The following is a 23,413-nucleotide window of genomic DNA, read 5'->3' as shown; positions in this document are numbered from 1 at the left end:
AGTCCAGGAGCGAGCTGGGCTGTTGCACTACCCACAGTGTCTCATCAGCACACTGCAGCATTCTCCCATCTACAGCGAGGGGAACTGGCTGTACCTCTCACTGTTTCTGGAGGAAAAGCACCAGGAGCAGTGATCCCCCATCACACAGGATTATTCCAAATGCCTGGCTGTGCCAGCACCAGGCTGCTCTGTGCTGCCCCACAGCAAGGATCTGTAGGGTGAGACATTCCCCATTCTGAAGGAACTCAAGTCTTTGCTCCAACAGCAACTCCTTTATTTACTCATCTAGAAAAAGGAGAATGATTTTCATCAACAGAGGCGTCACTGCTCCCACACAATGTGCAGGAACACACCAAGAACCTGGCAAGTCTCTGCAGTGTTCTTGCACCTCACTACGCACACGCCAGTATCAATAGCACACACCACTGCCACTTGCAGTGGGAGCTGTAAAAGAAAAGTTCAGAGCATCTCACTGAATTTTAAAATTTTGGTTAGATTCTGAGTTATGTGCACTTGCTCAGTAATTAAGGGCCAACCCCTTTATGATGAAAGGCTGACCCTAACCACATGGCTGGATCATGTATCATACCTTGCCACAGACTTTGACACATCCCTCAAGATATTTTTTTCATGTTTTAACCATACTCCATTAGCTGACTGGTTGCTGGATCTTGGTTTTATGTTCCAGTAGCAGTTGGCTCGTTCAAGCACACTAACATGATAGACTCAAATCCATTATCTGAGTTTCCTTCTCCTATTCCATTTAACCATTTTGAGATTAATTTCCCCCTTGTTGAGGAAGTTCCTTATTGCAGCTGAACAAAAAAAAAAAAAGTATGTGTTGCAATAGTCTGCAATGAGTGCAGCATGACATTTGAGATGATTCCAGTGTATGTAATCACTGAGACACCTTTGGGATCCAGCATGAGTTATTTCACAGAGCTCCAGACAAACCTGACATCACTTTTGTTTCAGATGACCAGAAATCTGCCCTTCCCCTCCACCAAATTCCACGCATAAATACCCCATTACAGAATCTATCACATTTTCCACCAGTAAAATCCATGAACAGACACAAGTGCAAAGCAAAATGTCATTTTATTTAATTCAAGGACTATTTTCCTTCTAGTATTGCTGAAGGGATCACCTCCTGGGGAATTGATCATTACAAAGTCCCTGTCTAAAAGTTCAAGTGCTCTTGTTGTACATTCTTTTGAAACACAGAAAACATAATAATGACCAAGTAGGTGGGCAGCTACTTGCAGTTTTGGCCCACCTAAATTAGCATTGCTTCAGGCTAGAAAACAATTCAAGTAGTAAAATAATGAAAAATGTTAACCTTTAAGGTCACTACCATATTTTGATCAAAAAAGTCCTGAATGTATGAAAAGAACATTTGTACATGTTATGAAGTTATTTTTTAACCAGACACTGTCAAAGATGGCAGTTAAATATTTTGGACCAGTTGTCAACCAGATATTTAAGAGTTCTATCTGAAGGTTTATTACCAATTTCATTATGCAATTCACTTTTCACATTAAGCTCTTTAACAAAAGCAACATAGACCCGCACCAGAATCACTGTAGACAGATTCAGTTTTATAGAATGCCCTTCTGAAAATTTGTTTCAAAATAGAGATGCTTTTTCTCCAGAACTGTAAAAGCCATAAAAATGCAAAATATTTGTTAGGAAATTTTTAATCAAAATTATTCCTTAATGTTCAAAATAACATTTAACCTCCTACTTTTTTTGTTGTTGTCATCCACATATTGACCAATAGACTAAACAGGTAACAATGGTTCACGTTTTTCCCCCACCTGAAACATTTCTTCTAACACAGGCCCAAAGATAGGCAATACAGAGATTCAGGGACATGGATTATGCATGGCAAAGGTAATCCTCTATCACTTTAATTTAGAACAATTCTGATTCTAGCACACAAATTGGAGTCTCAGTTGTTTTCGATCTGCTCTAGGTCCAAGTCCCCACAGTCTAGAGGGAAGATTCCTTCCTCAGTGCTCTCACAATCGCTCGTGTCCTCGTCGCTTTCGCACACCGCGTCTGCTTTCTTATAATCCCTTGTTTTGAAGCTACGTTGGCATGACCCGTGGTGCCTCCCTTCATCCAGCTGCTCTTTCATCGGGCTGGAGCCAGGGGTGATGATGTTCATAAGATCATTTGAGTCACATGGGGATGACACAATTGTCTTCATTTGTGTGTCATCATCATCATCTTCATAGTCGAGGGAGCAAAGACTTTTGGAATTTTTTAAAGTCTGCAATTAAAAAAAAAAAGAGAAACCATGACTATATTAAACATGACTGGACAGGAGGAACAGAATAAATTCTTGAAATTCTTGAATGGTTTGAGTGTATGTACTCAAGAGTGCCACGTGTTTAAAGTAATCCTCGAAATGAGAGGCATGAAGGAAGAGGAAGAATGGTATTTACTTACTACACAGTCAGGCTTTGCATGGATATTTTGCCTAGATTCCCATCTGTGAGAAAAACAGTCCCCTTTTCTTATGCAGAAAGAGCCAACAACCTACCCTTGGTCAACTACATGAGCAAAGAGAGACACCCACCCAGTTTGCTGTATTGGGTTTCTGGCAAATCCAGAGCAGAGCATTTGGTGACACCAGCATTTAGGTCAGACAGCTGCCTTGCAGCCTGGTCTACAATTAATTTCCCCTGCAGACAATGAGCCCTCAGGCGTCACCTCGGTGAGACTGCCAGGACAACTGGCACATTTGGGTAATCTCAAACAGAAGAAACCCAAGCCTCTACTGGGAGCATCTTGCTGAGTTAGTCTTTCAGCTGGGTACTGTCTGAACAGGAGCTCATGAGAAATTCTGTTTAAATTCAAAGGATATTAAAACTAGAGGGGCACTCATCTTTATTTGTACAATGGCAAAAGAAAAGAAACACTCTTTAAGAGTTTTAGCACATTGGTAAATGTGCTACTTCTGTACCAGAGATACCAGCTTCTCATGGAGCTGGTAAGGCATCCTTGGCTAGAATCCAGGGAGAACATTTAAGAAAAAAAACAAATATACAGAGAGCAGAACTTAAATTTTAAAAAGTGAGAAACTTCCAAATTGTGCCTCATGCAAGCACCCAGTGAGAGGAAGGTGAAACAGCCAGGGACCCTCTGAGAAGTGGTGCAAGACAGAATAATGTCACACTTGTTTTCAGTCTCTCACTGGTTAAGTGGCTCCAGCCTCCCAGACAGCAATCATTGTATTACAAGGAGATCCACAGGGAACAGGACCAACTTTCACACCCATTTCCAGCTTCCTCCCCCAATTTGTCATATCTTAAGTATTTCATATTTGTTTATTTGAAATGGGAACATTGCAACATTCCTAGTATGCTGCATTCCAGATGCTCTTCCAGACAACAGTGTAATGGTTCCTACTCCACCAATGCACACCAGCACCCACATAAGGGGGCCTACCAGTATCTTTGGCTATTTTTAAACAAAACTCCACAAAATCAGAAGAAATTTGAATTAGCCTTGTCTGTATAGAGCTGGTTAAAAGAGGAAGGCTCGCCAGGGCGAGGGGGTTAGCCTGATCCCTCTTGATGTTACATGTGGAACACCTTGCAAACAATCCCACTGCAAGGTCACAGAGTTCCTTGGACATACCTACATGAAATCTGCACGGAAAGCTCACTGGAGGGAAAGTTCATGTAAAGGTAAAAAGCAGAGCACTCAAGGTTTGGAGCTCAGTCACAGCACAGGCAGGCTGAGGGTGACCAGCAGCACTGGGATGGGGTGGTGGCCCTGTCACTGGTACCACAGGGACACTGCAGCAGCACTCCCCGAGCCTGCACCACATTTAACACACCAATGAAACACATTTCTCCACTGATCAGATGTTTGTTTTGCTCTTCCCCTGCTCAAACAGCTTTCATATCTCACAACACACATTAGATGATTAGTTAACAAGTCATACACTTCTGGGCAGAAAGAGCTATAAGGGATAATCTAGTTTGTTTGAACAGACAAACAAGACCTCATCTAGGAGCTGATTTATGTAACCCCAAGGCCTGCATCCAAAGATGAGCCCTCAGAAAAAAATTACTGCTAGTCATAGTTCTGCCAGAAGGAATTAAAAGTCTTTGTTAGCTGTGGTTAAAGCCCGTATCTGATTTTGCATGTGACTAACACCAACAAGATAAATAACCTTGCACGATCAAAACAATTTCTATTTTCAAATTTTACTCCCCTGTGAAAACAGCTTTGGTATAATATTCCTGCTTTCAAAATGCTTCCATATAGCTCACTTACATTTTATTCAAGTAGAAACATCTGAGAACATTTGAGTTTTTTTCTATGACTAACAGGTACAAATTTCTCTCATATTTTACTTAAAAGCAAATCAGTATATTTTTAAAGTAAAAACCGTTAAAGTATATTTTAATCCTAAGTCTATCTCACTGCTTTGAGAAACACAAGATGCATTCTATCTCTGTACAGGGGACAATATTTTCAGTTCTTTAAACTTATAGTAGGAACTGGGAGGGAAAGGAACCAAATAAAGAGAAGCTTTGAAAGTTCTGCTTTCAGTGTCTTAGAAAGGAATTCCTGAGTCCCCCTTCAAAATATCTTTTATTCAATTTACTGCTAGAAATTAATCCAACCACACAGCTGTCTTTCTAGAAGGTTTGTGTACATAAATGGAAAATTGCCTGTTAGCTGTACTGTGCTGAAACCACTTGAATGGGAACTTTTAGCCGGTTTCAACACAACAGCAAGTGCATTCAACTGGTTCTTTGTTCCCCCACTTGTCACAACCTCACCAAACTAAAAATAGGTGGATTTATTATCTCGCAGCACAATCCAGCTCCTTTCACAAAGCAAAAGGTAGAAATTGCAATGCATTCAGGCTCTCTGAACTGCAGCTTTCCATGTTACACTGGTACAGTACCACACCTTTCAAGAACAATTGTGCTCAGTGGGGAGCCTGCGAGTACTTGCTCAATGGTCCTCATTTTATAAAGGATGCTGGACTAGCAAGACAAAAGAGTCCACAGTTGGCAATGGATAGAACTCAATCAGCTAGAAGTATTCTTTTGTGTGATGGAAAAAAAGGGGGGGAAAAAAAAACCCTTAGAGTTTTAAAAGAAGTGAGGCGATAAAATGTCTGAATATTAAGGAAAAAACCCCAACTTTGTACCAAAAACAATGGTGGAGAAGGAAATAAAAGAAATCTCTCTAGACCCTTGCCATACAAAGCAAACAAGAAAGGCCCAGAGCAGCTTGAAAGGAAGCTAATGTCTGTACTCTTTATTAAACCTTCACTTCAGAAACCCATAATACATCACTTTCCAAATATAAGGAGCAATAAAAAGGTTGTTTTTGTTTTACTAACAAAACTAGAGCATTTGCTACAGTAGTCAAGGGAAAAAATAAGACATTTATGTGCATGAAAACCTAGTGTACAATGGGAGCAGCAGTTCTCATGCTTCTCCCCCAAGCCCCCATCATCCTCCGAGTGCAGCCCTCGGCTTTGAGCGGGGGTGAAGATCCAGCTGCTCTGAAGAGGTGCAGCTGCAGCAGCTGGCACACTCTGAGGAGCAGAGGAAGCCTGAAACCACCACCAGCCCCCAGCCCATCCTATGGCTTTCTCAGCACCAGTTATCACTGATGGGCTGCTCCCTGAAGGCACAGGCTTGGGCACAGAGGGAATTCATCAGACTGGTTATTGGGCTTGCTTCCTGTCCCATCCTGAGAGTTCTGCCTGCAATGGCACAGGAGATGCTGCTTTAAGACTGGCACACAGGATTTCTTGGCTGTTGAGGTCTCTCTACCTGTAATATGAAATACATGGATGGTGCAGTGGTCCTCATGACGAGGAGATTCTGGAACTTCCCAGAGTATCAGCATGAAGTAGCAGAAAAACACTGAAGTAGCAGAACCCAAGCATGGAGCAACATGTGGCTTTTTTGTTCCTTCCCTGTATCTAGCCAGCTGATGGAGATGGGGCAAGTTAGATGGGCTGCACTTCTCCCTTTGAGAGCTTCATGGGTCCTTACTTCACTTCCTTGAATTAGGTTTCCTGCAGATTAGTGAGACTGGCTCAAAAAATGCCTTTACTGATGGTAACTCATAGCTAAACTTCAGATCAGAAGCGCCACAAACAGCACGGTGCATTGTGTCTCAGAGCAACCTGTCCCCAACGAGGCCACAGTTGAGTCTCAGCAACAACAAAACCCAACCATGGTACAAATTTGGGTTTTTTTAAGAGATTCCATTCAGTGAAGCCAAAAGGGAGCCTTAAGGAAGGACTTTGTAAGAATTGACACACAAGCCTGGTGCTGAGCAGCTCTCAATGACACAGAACAAACCCTCACCTGGCTGACATCACACCCAGATGTGCAGGGTGTCCCTCCCTCCTGCAAAGTGAATTTTCATTTCAGGCACCTAATTACATGAATTCCTTCACCTGTGGCAGTTCAAGCTGGAGATATGTACAGTGTCTACTGTCAAAAATTAAAAATGTCAACTTGCTGTACAGATTAAAAAATACCCCATCACGGTCCTAATCCCTGCATCTCCTACTACGCATAAAGGGAAAAATAGTAAGAAAAAATGCTGTGTTTATGTAACAAACTATTAATCTTTCTGAAGAGTAAATCTCTTGACATTTGACTCTGACTTTTCTGTCTTGAATTGCACTGAGCATTTTGTGAACACTCCAGTGTTTGCAGATAACCTTTGCTTTCGAGAAACTTGCAGCTGAGTAGAAATGCTGCTTCACTGGTACAAAGTGGTGCTGACAGGAGGAAAACAATATAGTATTCTGAATAATGTTATATGCTTGAGGCTTGCTAATGCACTAGAAATTAAACCCCTAAGTGGAAAAGAATCTCTCCCTGTTCAAACAAGAAATCAAAAGGTATAGAAATAAATTACATTTTATAATTCAAGTATCTAGGAAAATATTTCAGGTCCAAAACCACTGCAGATTTTTAAGTTATGCATTTGAAGTAAATCAAAAGACCCATAATTATTTTTCTTGCACCAGGTTAAAAAACAAGTAGTGAACAAAACCATTTCTATTTGTGTGTTATGTGGAAACCATCAAATCCCAAGAAAATTTCTGACACCTTCATGGGCAAAATCAAGTCTCTTTTCAAACTGACTTGGGAACCAAAGATGCTGTTCTCTTTTTTTAGCTCTGCAGTTATCCCTCATTTTCCTGGAAATTTGAAATGCACTTTTATATATTAAAAAGGCAATGTTTATGTCATCATCTATAGCTAGTAATCAGAAAAAAATTGGAATACTGGATATGAATGAGAAAGAGCAAACAGCCTCTAACATTCTGCCATGTAATTAGACACTGAACTGTAACAACCACTCCTTCCAGCAGAGAAAGAATTACTGCTGCAATTCCTGTAGTCAAATAAGGTAAAACTCTATTTGCAACGCCAAAGACCCAGTTAAAAATCAATACAAGCTGACAGCAATATGGCTACGACTTGAAATGACAATTGTTCCGTGCTTTGTCTCTGCTGTATCTTCAAAGATGATTTCAATTTTTTTAGATGTAGGTGCCCAGGGAGGGAAGGAAACTGCCATCAACTCATTTCACATCAGATGCTAAACAGCATCTTGTTGTAACAGGCTTTCATCTCCCACTAGCCAGACTGTTCTAGATTCAAGTGTGCAGTTTTCTGGTGTAGTCTACCATGAAAGTTGATCTATTTATTGGCCTAGATAATTATGCTCATTCCAAATTGTGCCACAGTATCCTTATAAGTTTTGTTTATAAGCTGCAAGAACATGTGATTTAATTTGGCTTCCTATTTAGTTGAAAAAAACAGTATGACTTAAAGAAATAATACTTAGATGAAATGCTGAAATTTATCTAATTATGCTCAGATATGCCAGAATAGAAGGCTGCTCATTATGTAAAGTAACTGAAACCACTGGAACAGTTAAAGTCTCCAAGTGAAAAATGACAAAATGCACAGACTGGGGGACAGGAGGGGAAAGTGGGGTGCAGTTCCCTGAGTGCACTGCACCCACACAGGGTCCCCAGCACTGGTGAGGGGAGCTCAGAACTCCAGCACTGCAGCCCTCAGAGCTACTCACCGAGCCAGGAAATTTGTAGGAGCCAGTTAACATCACTGCTATCACATCACAATCCAAACAGCCAAGCTGGAGGCATGGCAGATCCCAAATACATCAGGGATTACAAACAGCATTAACTGAGTTCAACCCAAATACCTACTGCCCCCTGCCCCAAACTCAGACTCAGAAATCATCCATCATGGGCTCTGCACATACAATAGGAAATTTCACACTCAAACTAAATATCCTCTCCAACAAAGCATCTTTTCCTTTTAGTGGTTTGCAAAGATGATCTGAACATCAGAGAGCATCCCCAGCCCCCCTCAGAGCTATCAGCTCACCCCTCTCGGGGCTCACATGAACTCAGGGAAATCCCAACATAAAGTAACACAAGAAACTAGGGAATTTAAGCAGATGAAAGTTTGTCAGCCTAAAAGTGTTTAAAAACTTTTAAGCAGCCAAACTACTACTGCAATTTTGTAGTTATTCCTTTAAAAATTAAATTTTGGTCGCATGGGGCAATTTAGTGCAGGAAACTCAGTGCTGGGGTTTAGCAGCTTCTACAGGACCATGATCTCAGGGGTTAACTTTTGTTTGCTTTTAGAGACAAATTGAAAGCTAAGCAAGTTAATGCAGTAGTAATGCAGTACTTAGTGTAATACAGTCAAGAATATGATTTAACACTACTGCTAACATGTACAGGGTGAACACATATAGCAATTTTCCCTTTTATAACGCCCAAACCAACATTAAACCACATTTTTAGAAGTTTACAGTATGGAATTTTAATCAAGATGTTAGCCTCCTAGATTTTCTAATTCAGTGGATTTGTGAACTGCAACCTTTTACCTTCCCTGTCTGTGTGAGTATAAATCATGCAAGCTTTTATTGTAAGAATGTGGAATTGCACTCTACAAACATCAGGCCTACCTATTTCACCTGTAAGTAATTAAGCAGAGAAAGTTGCAGCTATTCTTAGGACCAGTCCAGCAGGCACCTACAGATGCTATGAATTATGCCATTACTACAACAGAGGCTCACACAGAGGATTTAACCCTTCTGAAGTGTCCAATAATCAGTACAGTGCCAAAGTGGAACACAGTGGCATTGCTTTGTTCAGCTGCAAAATACAGCACAAAGCTTGGGCCAGGGAGCAGGAGGAGGTTTAAGCCAAATAGGACAATTCCTGGATACAGCAGCAGTGTTCATCTGAAATGCACCCACGCATTAAAACAGAGCAAAGAAGCACCACAGAAAAAAAAGTTATTCCAAAGGGCACTGAAAGAGCAGGGGAAGAGCCTGGATGATGAGCTCTTGCTCTGGCCTTGCTTCAGCAACAGCTACAGTCAGGGGTCTCTGCAGTACCACAGAAATTCTTCTGCCTCAAGGTGAACCACTGTCTTTGCACACCTTTACCCAGAATATTTTACTACTCGCTGCTTGACCCTAAATACATCTATTATGGACAGTGAATTTATTTACCTTATGGACAGACTGAAGAGCTGGACAATATGGAATTGAGCTGCATAAGCTCAAGAGGCTTTGGTCTGGCAAATCCAATCAGCCAACAGCACTAATGAGCAATGGTGTGATGAACAAACAGCTGCAGCACTTGTGTGCATACAGGGATGATAAACACATCTGGTTTTGTAGGAGAAGGACACAGAGGGAAACAATGCAAGCACATGCTCTCTCCCAGCAGAAGTGATTCATGCTTTGCCAGAGTTGTTCCCTCTTTTCCTATTCAAGAACTATTACCTTTCCTTTCAGAAAGAAAACAAGCTGCAGAAGCAACAACTTAAACTGTGTATTACCATCTTCTGTAGTAATCTAACAAAATAATTTTATGAAGACTTAATTCAATCAAATCTAATTAATACAGACAAAAGAGGCATCTATTTTTCCACATTTTAGACTGGGAAATAAGAAGGCATGCACACATCATTAACATGAGCTACACACACATCCCCAAAGAGAAACACAGGCACAAAAGGAGCAGCACAAGAAAACTGCTTAACAAGACTATGATTGCTTGCAGTACCATCTCTCAGTGTTCAGCATTCAGGATCCAAAAACAAAGACCACCCTGGGTAGTCAAAGCCCTCTGATGTATTATTCCTCTGACAGAAGAATTAACAGACTACAATCAGCTCTGAAACAACATAAACAAAAAAGTTACCTCCAACCCCTGGAGTTTTAATAAGTTTCTCAGTTTCTAACTAGGCACATTTAGACAAGAAGAGAAAAAGCTCTACCTGTGCTTCCACAAAACTCCAAATAAAAAGTGACATTTCAAAGTTTGCTTTGCCATGCCAAACTCTGCTCTCAAGCAACAAGGTTTAAATTGACTGATTATGCACTGGAGTAACACAGGACAGGATTTGACCCTTGTGGCTTCAAAACACGACCATATTGGCTTCATTTCCTGCCATTTATGTGTCATCTATTTTTACAGAAAAGTTCTATTCCTGAGAAGTTTAGCCAAGGTCTTATTCCTTCATGACTTTGCTATGAGCTGCAAACAATTACTTTAACAACTGAATCACATATGCACCGATTGCTGCAGCCTACATCCAGTACCAACTTCTCTTCAAATTCCTGCATGTTCTCTTTGCATTTCATTTTTCTCCTCAGGTCGAATATTAAGTTGATGTGATGGGTCAAACTTAGGAAAAATTAGAGAAGTGAACCCCAAATCCTGATTCCAATGCTGCCCTCATTAGTTACTGACAGATGTCAGGCTCACCTATATTATTGCGTTATGCTGGAACTCCATCATAACTAGCATTTTAAGGCATTCTATAATTGGGCCATAAAGTTCACTTCTGCCAGGGGAGGGGGATGGTGGGGAAAGGGAAAACTACCCCATCAGCTTGGGAACAGTTCCCCCTTCTTCAAACCAATTTTCCACTACAGAAATACTTGGCCAAAACAACGCCCTAAGATCTTGCTATGCAACTGCACAGAGGGACACACGGGCACAGACACACGGACAAAGCACAACTGCTGCTATGAATCTTTTACTCAGCTCAATGCAGAACCCACAATTTAAGGGTAAATTCTTCCAGGAGTATTAATTCAAACTGTAGGGGGACCTTTACCACTAATTATTTCCAGGGACAAGTTAAATTGAACACAATGAGTTTGTTTAAGAATTAGTACCAGAGATTGAAGGAGAATGGTGCAATGATTGCATTTTTCTAGCTCAATATCTGATTTTGGACTATTTGAACTTTTTTGAAATAATGTGGTTCAGAAAGTGATCCTGATATTAAGTGACAAGACTGCTATATATTTGTAATACTTAGTCAACTTGTACTAAAACTTCTGTTTGATAAATAAAATTCAGACAAGTTTGTTTATTGGTCATGACATGTCAGCAGTTGATGCTCAGTATGTTTTGGGTTTTTTTAAGTCAGGAAACCATATATGTGGTCCTTCAGCCTTCAGTGCAATACATGTTTTAAAACATATCATGCTAAGTCAAAGGAGAAGCAAAGTATACACAACTTGTGTAAGGCAGAGTCAATACTCATATTCCCAAAACATTGAGGTAACACTAAAACTGAGCTCAACCTCTCACTGTATAGCCTCAGTTTTCCTCTATTGTGTAGTAAACCCAGAGTTTGCATGAAAAATCTGCAACATTAAAAAACCCTGTACATTCAATTCCTGCATGTGCTTTGTTTTAAAGATGAGGATCTGTTTATGCTACCCCAGCTTGCAAACTTCCCAGCATACCATAAAAGCCTTTTGGGTGTTAGTCACATGGTTACTAATACAATGAAAACTGAAATCAGGAAACTCATCAGAAGTCTCATTTATTTAAAACTCCTTTTCTGCTAATACTTAAGTTTTATTGCAAAGCACATGTCATCAGAATAAAAATAAATGAGTACTTTCAAATATAGAAACAGAGGAGCTATTAGATTATCTGCAGCTCAGCTTAAGACTAAACCATCACCTCCCAGATCACTTATGCAGGAAGCATCTCCTTATTAACTATATCCCATTAGAAGTTGCATCTAACAGCAACTTAAGAGCAGAACAAGCTTCTCTTCAGTTTTTATGTACTTGAAAAAAACATGTAAACAAGTCAATATTTTCCATCCTAATGAAAAAGCTGACATCACTAATCATGTAGAAAAATTCCCATCAGTTCATTTTCACAGGTTTGAGATACCTGTTCTGCTGTTATCACACCTGTGCACCAGTGCATACATGCAGCAGGAATTGACCAGTGCAATGCAAGTCTAACAAAAGATCAAGTGACAGTTAAGTTTAAGACTTTTCCAAGTGATTTTAAGAAACTTCTCTGCAGAGAAAAGCCTCAGATGAATCAACTTCGTTTAAAGTCTCTTTTAGATGATGATGCATCTAATCAGAGAGGGACTGTCAAAAAGCAAGGGAAGTTTCACAGCAGATAAGAGTATGGAAGAACAAAGTCTAGTTTCAGAGTTAAGTCCTTGCATTCAAGTACCACAAAAATGTACTAATCTATTAATTTGACTAACATGTTATATTAAAAATACTGAATATTTAAAGAGCCCTCTCCCGGAATTACCCTGAGTTAAATTTAAAGATGTACAACTTCTTTTTCTAATAAAGTTTAGAAATTACACTGGGATTTCATTTATTGCCAAAAAACCTGGAAAAAGTTCCCATATCAATGATGAAACACTACTCAACACTTCTGCTAGCCATCATCTCTTGCAATTTAGAGCACAGGAAAAAAATAACTTAATCCTCTGCCACCTGCCAAAACCCAGATGGTAAAACCTGAGAAAAGTGCTCTCACCTCTCTTTAAACCCTTTGGAGCAGCTTAGGCACATTAACACTGAACCATAGCTCTTAGTTCAGTATTGCATTGTTTTCCCAACAACATCACCAATAATTTTAGCATAATCCAATTTTCTGATGGGATAAGTAATAATTAAAAAAGAAATATCCACAGCTGGCTGAAACCTGGCATGGAAGTCAATAGATGGCCCCTTTCTTTTCTCATAATGTCAAATGCAGCTGGTCTGGTACTCATTAGCTCTTTCAGCAACAAATACTTATTGTACATACAGGAACTTGCAAGAAAGGAAAAGCAACTCTGCAGCAGATATTGAGCTGCCTCCTCTCCTTCTCAGCACATTGCTTACAGGAAAGTACCATAAACATCCATGCAGAGCTGACTGTAGGTATGGCAAAGCAACGCAGTGATGAGCAGCTCTGGGGATCTGCAAGACATTTGTTACAGAATCCATTCACAAAAGAGGGGGGGGAAACCTCCATCCTTAATGAGATTTCCTTTTCTTCCCTCTCCTCAGGGCTTATACTCCCTCACTGTCAGAGCACAGGGAACCTCCAGCACAAGGGCTCACTTCATTAAATGCCATTTTGGGCCTAATTTCACATTGTGAGCCACTCTGCCGAGGCAAAGAAAGCAAAACGCCAGATGCTCTCTGTGCCTGCTACCTCAGCAGCGTTTCATTCACTGCTCCAAAAAACTTCCAGGCATCCATTCAAAATCCAGCACCCCCAGCCTGGTCTGTCCTGTCACAGGACAAAGTGCTGGCTTGTCTTCAGCTCACTTTTGATGCTTGCCTATCATCTCCCAGCCCAGCCTACTCCTATCTCCTTTCCTTCTTCCCAAGCCTGCTGGAATTTGAACTTTAAATGGACGCCCTCCATAGCAACAATAGATAAAAAAGGAGCCTTTGATTGTTCATGCGTTGCAGAAAAGAAAGGAGGAGATTCATCCTGGCTGCAACCTAGCAGAAACTCATCAAGCACAGCTCCCCTTCCATTGCAATGGGATGCCTGAGCCTGGAGCCGCTCATTCAAGCTCCCTGTGTCTATGTTTCCATTCAAAGAGGATGAATTCTTCAGGTTTCCCCTGTTAAGGAATTAAATGTTGATCCTGTGAATGAAGGGCAACACCAAGCTTGGAAAGCTGCCAGAAGGTTCTGTAACACTCAGCAGTTTGGAGTTAATTCAATACTTATTGATACCTAGCAGGATTTATAGCTGCATTATTTATAAGGGGGGGAAAATCACAGAGCCATATTTAGACCTTAGTAATAAGCTATTTTTAGCACCATCTGTTTTTCTAGCTTGTTCCCTTGCTTAGGCAAGAGCATATTTTTATCCAGCTCCCTCTTCCTTGCCCATTTAAAAGAATCCACAGAGTCTAAACTGAAACACAAGTTAGGATGCCTCAGAATATTTATTGTGCAGCAATGCTCCTAATCATGTTCTGGAAATCAAACCTGCTGACTAAGGACAGTCTTGGGCCGATGTAACACTATATACGTTGTCTTCACAGAACAGAGCAGATTTTTTTAATGTAAGGGGCAATGTGTTTCACACAAAGGAGGTTCCTATCTGGAAAGGAACAACCGATCATTAACAGCATTAAGCCATCTGAAAAGTGGTTCACAACTCCTGGCAGTGCTTTTCTGGGACATAGTTGCCAAGTTTCACCCTCATTAAACACATAGATTTTATTTTTTTTTTTGGTCACAAGTACATTCTGCCAGGCCAGGCTGCTGTTAGAGGGGGAGAGAAATCAAAAGCAGCTGCTGCAAGCACCTTCTTTCAGAGATGAGTTTCAAGCTGCAGCTGTTAGCCACTCAAAAACTCACCCAAACCTCAAATTACCTCTTTGAGTTTACATTGATATTCTGCTTTCAGTATGTGACACAACACTGGTGGCCTCTGCAGCATGACAAGGGACAGAATGAAGGGATTGCTGGTTCCTCGAACTCAGAGAAGCAAGGCTTTAGGTACTTCATGCAGACTAAATTCTGAGAAATGCACTTGATAGCAGGAATATATTCATCTTATCCTCCTGGCAGAAGTTTTGTTTTCGCATAAACAGCAGCACAAATATTCAAAAGCTTCACTGTTAATTGTGTCAGATTCAGGAATTTTACCATAGAGCAAGGCAGAAAACTCATGTAAAATATGAGCTCATAGGGTTCTTATTTGTCACAAAGGGCAGCAGCAATAAGGGTTGAAAGCTGGTTTCCTAGGCCTTGCAGCACAGGTCAAGCATTCCTGGGAAGCAGACTGTGTGCAGCAGAAAACCAAAAAAATTCCCAGCATGTAGTACATAGGTCAAAATTAAATTCTACAAATGCACAACAGAAACACACAGCCACTATAATGGGTTCCAACAAAGTCTTGAGGGCTTTGAAACTTCAAGCAATCAGTATTATTAATAGAACATTCTCTTGGCACTGGCATTATGCAACAATAATTTCAGTGTGAAGGAAATACAACAGTGCTGCCCACCCAGCAGCCCCTGGGATGTTTCCTTCCACTTCACTGCCCTTTTTTTCCCCCCCAGTGGAGGAAACAGGACTCAGCACTTCTAACAGCAAGGTACATGGAAAGGCTCCTTGACAGCACAACACATGGACAGGCCATTCCCAGGACCAGAGCCAGGATGGTGAAGTCTGCTCCTGCTGGGAAGCATCTCCACAAGCCCCAGCAGCAACCACTGTGTCCCATCTGCCAAAGCTCCCCACTCATGTGACAAGTGGTCTGTCCCTCTCCAGGGGGAAAAAAGCTCCAAACCAGGGCTGCTTGGAGAGGACACCTCTCAAAGGACAGTCTGCCTCAGCTCAGTAAAAGCCATTCCGAGGACAGAATCAGTCTGCAGTACTGTGAGTGGCCACACAAAGCACATGGACAAAAGCCAGCACATACAGTAACTGTCGCAATAAATTTAAGATTTATTGCCAAGTATGTTTAAGAGTAAAAACTAAGATTACAACTTGTAGTTCAACTCCCTAAGGCTGTTGCATAACCTGCAAATATATTACAACATGAGACCAAACTAATACTGGTGATTAACCAGGAATATAATCAGAGGATCTGGAAATCTTCAAAAATGCAGCTTGTTGCAAGCCTTACAGCAAAGCATCCGACTTTCATAAGGCAAGGATGCTTGCTTGCACATAGACACTTTTGTGAAGATTTGGGAGGTGTAGCCTACCTGATTCCTTTTACAAAGCTGGCACCTTATTCACTAGTACATATGTGTATTTAGTATGATTTTGCATTCAGGCAGTACTATAGGGACAGATGAATCACAGCCTCAGAAAGCAGCTGGAGAAGATGATGGCAAAAAGATCCAGGGTGAGGCTCTCTAGGATCTGCTCATCCACCCTTTCCCTTACACACCAGATGGCTCTGGAAGGACAACAGTTATCTGTCCTTAAAAATCAGTGATCACAAAGAAAAGGCTTTGTGATTAACTCTCAAGTCCATATCCATTTGAGGGGTGGCTGTGTGCCAGGGAAAGGAACTGGCAAGTCAGAAGAAGCTGTACAAACTGCAGTTCTATCCTAGTCCATTCAGGGATCTCTCCCCTCCACCCCAATGACCAAGGGATCTGAGCAACTGGGATCCACAAGTCCAACACAAACTCTCAGCCATTATTCTTGCATAGCAAGCCTATGTGAAATTGATCTACAGCTGGTTCCAACTGTATCAAATTATATATTGGCAAAAAATAGGAATCATTAGGAGATTTGTATTTTACCTAACTTAAGTAGCTAATAATCTATAAGCATAGTCTGATCTTACAAGTCTTGAACTTCTAACTTTAAAAATAATGCTCAAAAAGCATTGAGGTAGTTTGAACAAAATGTGACTTTTTTAAAAAAAGTCATACAATACATGTATTTTTTTAAACCTCAGTAAGTTTGTTACCACTACTTCGCATTTTAAACATTATTACTTCAGTCCTCATGATGATCATTATTCAGCAACATGTTTCCATGTCAAGGCCTCCAATGGCACAGCACAGTGAAAAAAAGTACAGGCCTTTTAAGTAAAAGGCCTTTTAATATATAAATGAATTGTGCGTGTGCCCTGTAAGCAGGCACAAACAAATCTTTGTCTCCTGACACTGGTCAGAATAAACACATCAATACCACCCTGCAAGGTCACTACCATTAACTTATTCAGTGTTAACTCCTCCTGATTTGGAGTGGTGACACCCTTGTTCCTCCTAGGAGAAACATTTTATCCTGACAGGTACACAAAATTCCCTGACAATATCCAACAGTTCATTTTCTACAATGGCTGTATTTACACAAGCACACATGGCTTGTGTCCACTACCAATGTCTGCAGGCCATCTAAACCAGCTTGTGTTACACTTTACTCAAGGTAAAGGTGGGAATCCAACTCTTCAGTTGTTAAGATTTAAGAAGTGGATACATACTTCAGGTATTGCAAGTATGCATTACAAAGGACTCCTCCTTCCCCCACCAAGCAGTGAATAACACATTTACCCGATTAACCACAGCCTAAAGTTTAATCTAATTGGTTTTGAATCAGACTGTATCACTACAAGATGCAACAAAAACATTATTATTGACAGGCAGGCACCCTACAGACTTGAGGATCCATTTCTCTTAAAACTGAATTCTTTCTGCTGCCCACACTTGCAGGGAGAAGACACCTCCTGCAGAGCTCAACCACCACAGAACAGAGGTAAAATAAGCTGAATTTAAACCAGGGTTCTGTCCAAAGGATATGAAAACAACCAGACAGTTTGGATGTCCAGGAGTTCATTGGTTCCTCAAAATGGGAATCAATTGAGTTCTTTCCAGTATAGTGAAGCCATTCAAGATTATTAATTACCACCTAACTACTCAGGCTCCATGCTTTCTGCTGTTAAGGGACCTTAGGCTCAGTAACAGAAAATACAGAAAATTCTCATTTCTTCTTATGGTTATTTGAACTCTCCACGAGGTGTCCTCTCCCCAGGAGAGCAGAAAGAATTCAGTTCTTTTAGAATATCAATACCAGAGAATACTATGTTTCAACAGGGAGCACATACATACTTTAGTTATAAGTCTGAGGTGAGTCTCGAAGTGAAACACTCCACTGCAAAGTTAAGTATTTCTGTTCATAATAAATTCCATTATTACCTGACAAACTACTTCTATTTAACAAGCTTAAGGGCCATTTACCTACCCAACTGCACACTTGCATGCCCTGAAAACACACCTTACTGTGCCAACTATGAGAGCTTTTCAAAATTGAAAAAAGCAAGCTTATTGCTCTGGGACATGCAATTTTAACAAGCCTTGGAAATTCAACTAAAAAATTTTTTTTGGTTCTACAGTAACACAGGCTCAAGTTACAAGAGTTACACAACTAAAATAATATTAAATGTTTAACACAATGGCCTGTGCATTGCACTTCAGGACAGTACACTGAAATCCCTGAAACCTTCAAGTCCATATTTTGATGCAGGAAGTATCCTTGAAACAATTATGAAGAATAAGTCTCAAAACCAAAACCTGCTAGGCAAGCTATTATGCAAAAGTAAACTCAACTAAATGCTGAAAGCAGAGAAGTGAAAAAAAAAAACCCACAGTAAGTTTATATTTGAGGGGTTTGGAGCACATCAAGAGTCTTAGCCTCTGGATGAGTTTTGGTTCTGTGCACTGATGAAGAATTTCAGTGAGGCTCTGTGTTGACTGTGCTTCAAGCACATCTGATTTCTGCCACTCTCAGCAGTTACAAGTAACCTTGAAGCTCTACAAAATAGGACATGACAGTTAAGCCACAAGCACCTGTCATATGTGTTATAAGATCTTTCATACTATTTGTACATCATAACACTACTGCATATCACTTATTTTAACCTACCAGTTCAAACTGAAATACCCTTGTAACACACATCTTTTAAAAGGGACAATTTTCAGCACACTGGCTCAAATGGAGTTACCCAGCATTAGCTGAAGTTCAAAAAACTTTCAGTCCTGCTAAGCAATTTATACCACTTTATTCTTGTTCCAATACTGCCCAGACCACAAGGTTCTCCTGCTCTTTACTGGTCATGTGAATTATTCTAGAAGACAAGCAAAGCACACACTGATCAGCGTAAAACAGAACTGAAAACTGAGATAGTTAAAATATAACTAGACAAAGGGAAAAAAGTCTCATACAGTATCAAAAGCCACACCTGAAGAAAACTGGGAATATGCAAAACCCTTTCGCAGAAGGACAGTATGTAGAGCTAAATTGCTCAACCTCTGGTCTTAAAGGCTCTTTTGAACTCTGCATTTGTAAAACCTTTAGAGGCCCTAGCAATCACACACAGGATTTTTGAGTTGTGACAAACTAGTCTCCCTCTTGCACAAGAAAAAGAACCATAGGCTACATACCTTCTGGTTTTACTATTCAGGCTTGGCTGAGGGAAGGCAGTTTCTACAGCAGGGAGCTAGAAATGTTACCAAGTGTGGTACTGCAGCCCCCTGCTACCTGCATCCTTCCTGGGTAAGGTGGAAGGAGGAGAGACTCGACCTACAGCAGGCAGCAGTGACCCCAGGGAAGCAGCAGTGACCCCAGAAGGGACACACTGAGCCAGGCCTTGGTTCCAGGGCAGACCTAAAGATCTACCCCAGAGTGAGATCCACCACTTCTCCTTCCACTGACAGGCACAGGATGTTGTTCTCCTATTGCACGAGAACATCGTGTCCTTTTGAAAATGAAATAGTTACAAATGAAAAAAAAAAATCTGCAACTAGCATTTCAACACTTTGATATTTCTGATCAAGGCACACTGTGCAATGATACCTGAAACACTAGGGTATTGCACACAGTGAATGTTAAAAATTTTCAACAGGCCTCCAAAATATAGCTCAATATTTTATCCCACTCAAACACATCATGGAACCACTTTTGTGCTGGAGATCCTTCATGTTCAAAAAAACTACTGACTAAGAGTGCCTACTTTTGCAACCCCCCAAAATATCAAGATATGCCCCTTCTTTTTTAGGGGAAAACTGAAATTATCAAGGGTTGACATGTACAAAGAATGAACTGGGAATAGGCACTATACTAACAGAAGAGTGTCTGCATTCTACAATTGTCATTGTCCTTCACACCTCACACCCTTCTCACGAGATAACTGCTGCATAGGCAAGCCTCAACTCATACATGGGGCCTTCCTAAACCTTATCCCCTCAAAGAGTTGTCAAATTGGTGGTATGATTAGAAAAAAAAAAAGTCCAGGCTTCCTTTGGTAATACTGCAAAATAATTCATGTGAAAAAACATTAGTGCTGTTTTCAAATTAAAACCAGAGGGTGTTTCTGTACTACAAGAGAAATATGTTTGACAGAATAAAGATAACCCTTGTGAAATCACCCTGTATACCTTGCATTAATAAAGCACAGTAGAATTAAACATAAGTACAGTTCAGATGAGTATACTGCATTTCATGGTCTTTGGTCAGAAAAAGATAAATTTGTACAAACATCTACAAAAACAGTTCAGTGAGTTGATCCTTTCTCCTTTCCCAGTTTCCCTAATCATCTTTCTTTATAATGCCTATAAGAAAGGATATTCTTTTGGATCAAAAAAAAAAAAAAAACCCTACCAAGACTAGCTGTAAAATGTTTCAGTTACACTTGACAAAGTAGTTGTTGAAATTGTTTTAGTTTACATCACTTTATCAGTTTCTATACCTAATTTGAGTACCTGAGTACTTAGTCACTTGGTTGAAGTTTAAAAGGTTGCCACATTAATAACTGAGTTATCAGCACATGGCTGGCTGCTCAGCAGCACTGGAATCAAGCAGAAACAGTTGCATTTAAGAACTGAGGATGCATTTGCTATTTTCTCAAAAGCATAGGAAGACAGTTAAAGTGGAAATGCTGTTAAGCAAACATCCGGATCGATGGAACAGTCATTTCACAGAGCACTGAATGAACCAAGTTATTTTTTAACTAGTGCAAGTTCAAGATTCTTAAAAAAGGCTGTTGGGCGGATGAAGTGTGTCACACCAGTATTGCAGCAAGAACAACTAATGGAAAACTACTCAGGCTTCTGTTCCACACAGGGTGCTGCAGCTCAGGCTCCAAAAGGTTTGGGCTAAGAGAAGCTCTTCACATCTCTACCATTTTATTGTTGAAGTCAGAGCATTTTAGCCACTCCAGGTTTTTAAAAACACCCTGTCAGCAAGATACATATTTGACATAGCAAAAATTAAGCTTAACACAAAGGGACTTATCTACTAATTATCCAGTTGATGACTTACATTAGAAATTTAATTTAATCCCTTTTTACCTTTTACTGCACATAAATGTTAAGAACTCCTGTTCAGGAGTTTCATTTTGTTCTTTATCATTTCATTATTACAACAGACCTAATCTCCAGGGTACCTCCTTATTTCCCAGCTAATGCAAATATTTACTTGAACTATTTAATTGCATTTTTAAACCAGACAGGTGATGGCTGATCAAAGTATTTTCCTGAAAGTCAGATACACAACACAGCAGATGTGTTCACGTGGCAAAATCTGTGATGGGATCTCCAACACTGGGAACAGTCAGAGAAACTATAACCATGACAACAGCAAATCACCTACAGAAAAAGGCTGCAACCCCTCCTGATATCAAAACAACACGAGTCCTAACTCCATCCTGCATTGCCCAAATACAAGCAGTGTTTTCACTCCAAACTGACACTTTCGATCTTGATCTCAAGAGCAAATGAGAAATCAGCTCCTTCTGCTACACATAAATGAATAATTTATATTAAAAGTTAATCAATTTAGAGACTTATTCAAAAACAAAGAAAACCAATACTTCAGGACCTAAAGAAAGGCATGTTAAAATAATTCATTTTTTTATCTTTGCTTGCATAGAAAGTTGAACAACTCCAAACAACTGGATATGAAGAAACTAGCAAGATTTGAAAGAAATTTAATTTCATTTAGTCCTGATTTTCTTTAGACTCACCTGAAAGCAACTGTACTAACTTATGCCATAAATATTTTTTTCATTCAACAAAAAATTCTTTATTATTTTGCTTCAAAATGCACAGTAAAAAATTATAAATGTGACCACTTGAATCCTGGTAAATTCCACACAGATTCGAAAAACACTCAAAATCCACACCAGAGGACTGCCCTCCAGCACTGAGTGACCTTCCTTTGAACCATACCAAAAAAGTCCCCAGATTTTAGAGGCTTCTTGGCACTGTCTATTCCTGGGTAATTCTTCTAAAACAGAAAAGGTTCCTCTTGCTTTTCGCAAACTTGAACCATTCTCATTTCAAAATGGAAATTCTCCCCTACACACACACACACAAGTTCTCAGCCTTGTAATTTTTGCAACAAAAGCTCATTTCACATCAGGACTGCAGCTGCATTTGTTGGAAGCCAATTTTCTTCCTTCACCAAAAATCCCCAGCAGTCATTACACTCAAGTAGTCTTACAGATACAAGTTTGAAGCAAGTTATTTTCCCTAATATGTTTATATACCACACTGAATTTAAAAAATCTTTTTGAACATCAAAAACCTCACAGAGGATGAATCTTGTGCAGTAATTCAGTTTAAATCTAGTACTTTCATATCTTCTTCTTGTGTGCACTGATCTCACAGGAAGTTTCTTGGGTGGAGGCTTGAGAAAGTTTTCAAAGCCTCTGAACTGTATCTGAATTACTGGTTTGGTTTTATTGCACATGTCCACTTTCTACCATCCAAACAGACCTTAAACCAGAATATAGTTCCAGAGAAAAACCTCTGCCCTGGCATATCTTTATGCCCTTAGAGCTGAGATCACACCCTCCACTCAGCAGAGCAATCAATGTCATATTCTACTTACCCTTACTGACCTAATCAAAGCAGGTTAAAAGACTTTTCCACAAGTAAGACAGGCAAGGGAGCTGAGTGACCAGAATGCAGTCCAAGGCAGCCCAGAACAGCAGCATGACACAACTACTCTTGGAAGTTACACCTTGTCCCAAAAGGAGAGGTGAGTTATTCAAAACCACGCTATGACACAGCACTTGGAATAGAAAGTCAAGCTATAGTCTGTACTAAAGGCACTAACAGCAACAAACTTGCACTGCCTGCAAAAAAACCCCAAACATTGAACCTCAGTTGCTTACTCTAGGAAAGCACACAGAGACAACTCCAGAACAGAATAATTGTTGTTTCTTCACCATGATCAGGCAGTTTTCTAAGAACTGTATCTCTTCCAGTTTCAGGTACTTAAGAGCACGGCTGTTTATCTCAAATGTGGTACACAAACCTGCTCCTAACTCTAGTGCTGTCCTCCATGACCAGCTAAATCATCATTTATGACTTCTGCAAGACAGTGCAGCAACACTGAGACCCTCATACAGAGCAGAAATCTAATCCACAAACAGAACAACTACTCAAAGATAGAGGTGGCAATACATTTTTGTGACAATGCTTCTGAAGACTACTTTAAAAAAGGGAAAATATATGCCATAAAGAGTACATTATATGAACATACTTCACGAGTTAAAGCTGAGTGACATCAGCCACATAAGGGA

General features: G+C 40.2%; 1 protein-coding gene across 5 annotated transcripts in view; it reads right to left on the bottom strand.

The window, feature by feature from the left end:
- Nucleotides 1–1,079: 1,079 nt before the first annotated feature.
- FAM53A (family with sequence similarity 53 member A) overlaps nt 1,080–23,413 on the bottom strand; it is a 69,884-nt gene continuing 47,550 nt past the window's right edge. For all 5 annotated transcript variants that reach the window (XM_064418934.1, XM_064418936.1, XM_064418935.1 and 2 more), the window contains exon 5: nt 1,080–2,275. In XM_064418934.1, the coding sequence (XP_064275004.1) occupies nt 1,952–2,275 (324 nt within the window). In that variant the 3' untranslated portion in view covers nt 1,080–1,951. The remainder of the gene's footprint in view (nt 2,276–23,413) is intronic.

The sequence above is a fragment of the Passer domesticus genome, chromosome 4 (genome assembly GCF_036417665.1).
Source record: "Passer domesticus isolate bPasDom1 chromosome 4, bPasDom1.hap1, whole genome shotgun sequence".
In the NCBI taxonomy this organism is placed as follows: domain Eukaryota; kingdom Metazoa; phylum Chordata; class Aves; order Passeriformes; family Passeridae; genus Passer; species Passer domesticus.
The sequence above is the reverse complement of the archived record's forward strand: the minus strand, read 5'-3'. Positions and strand labels throughout refer to the sequence as shown.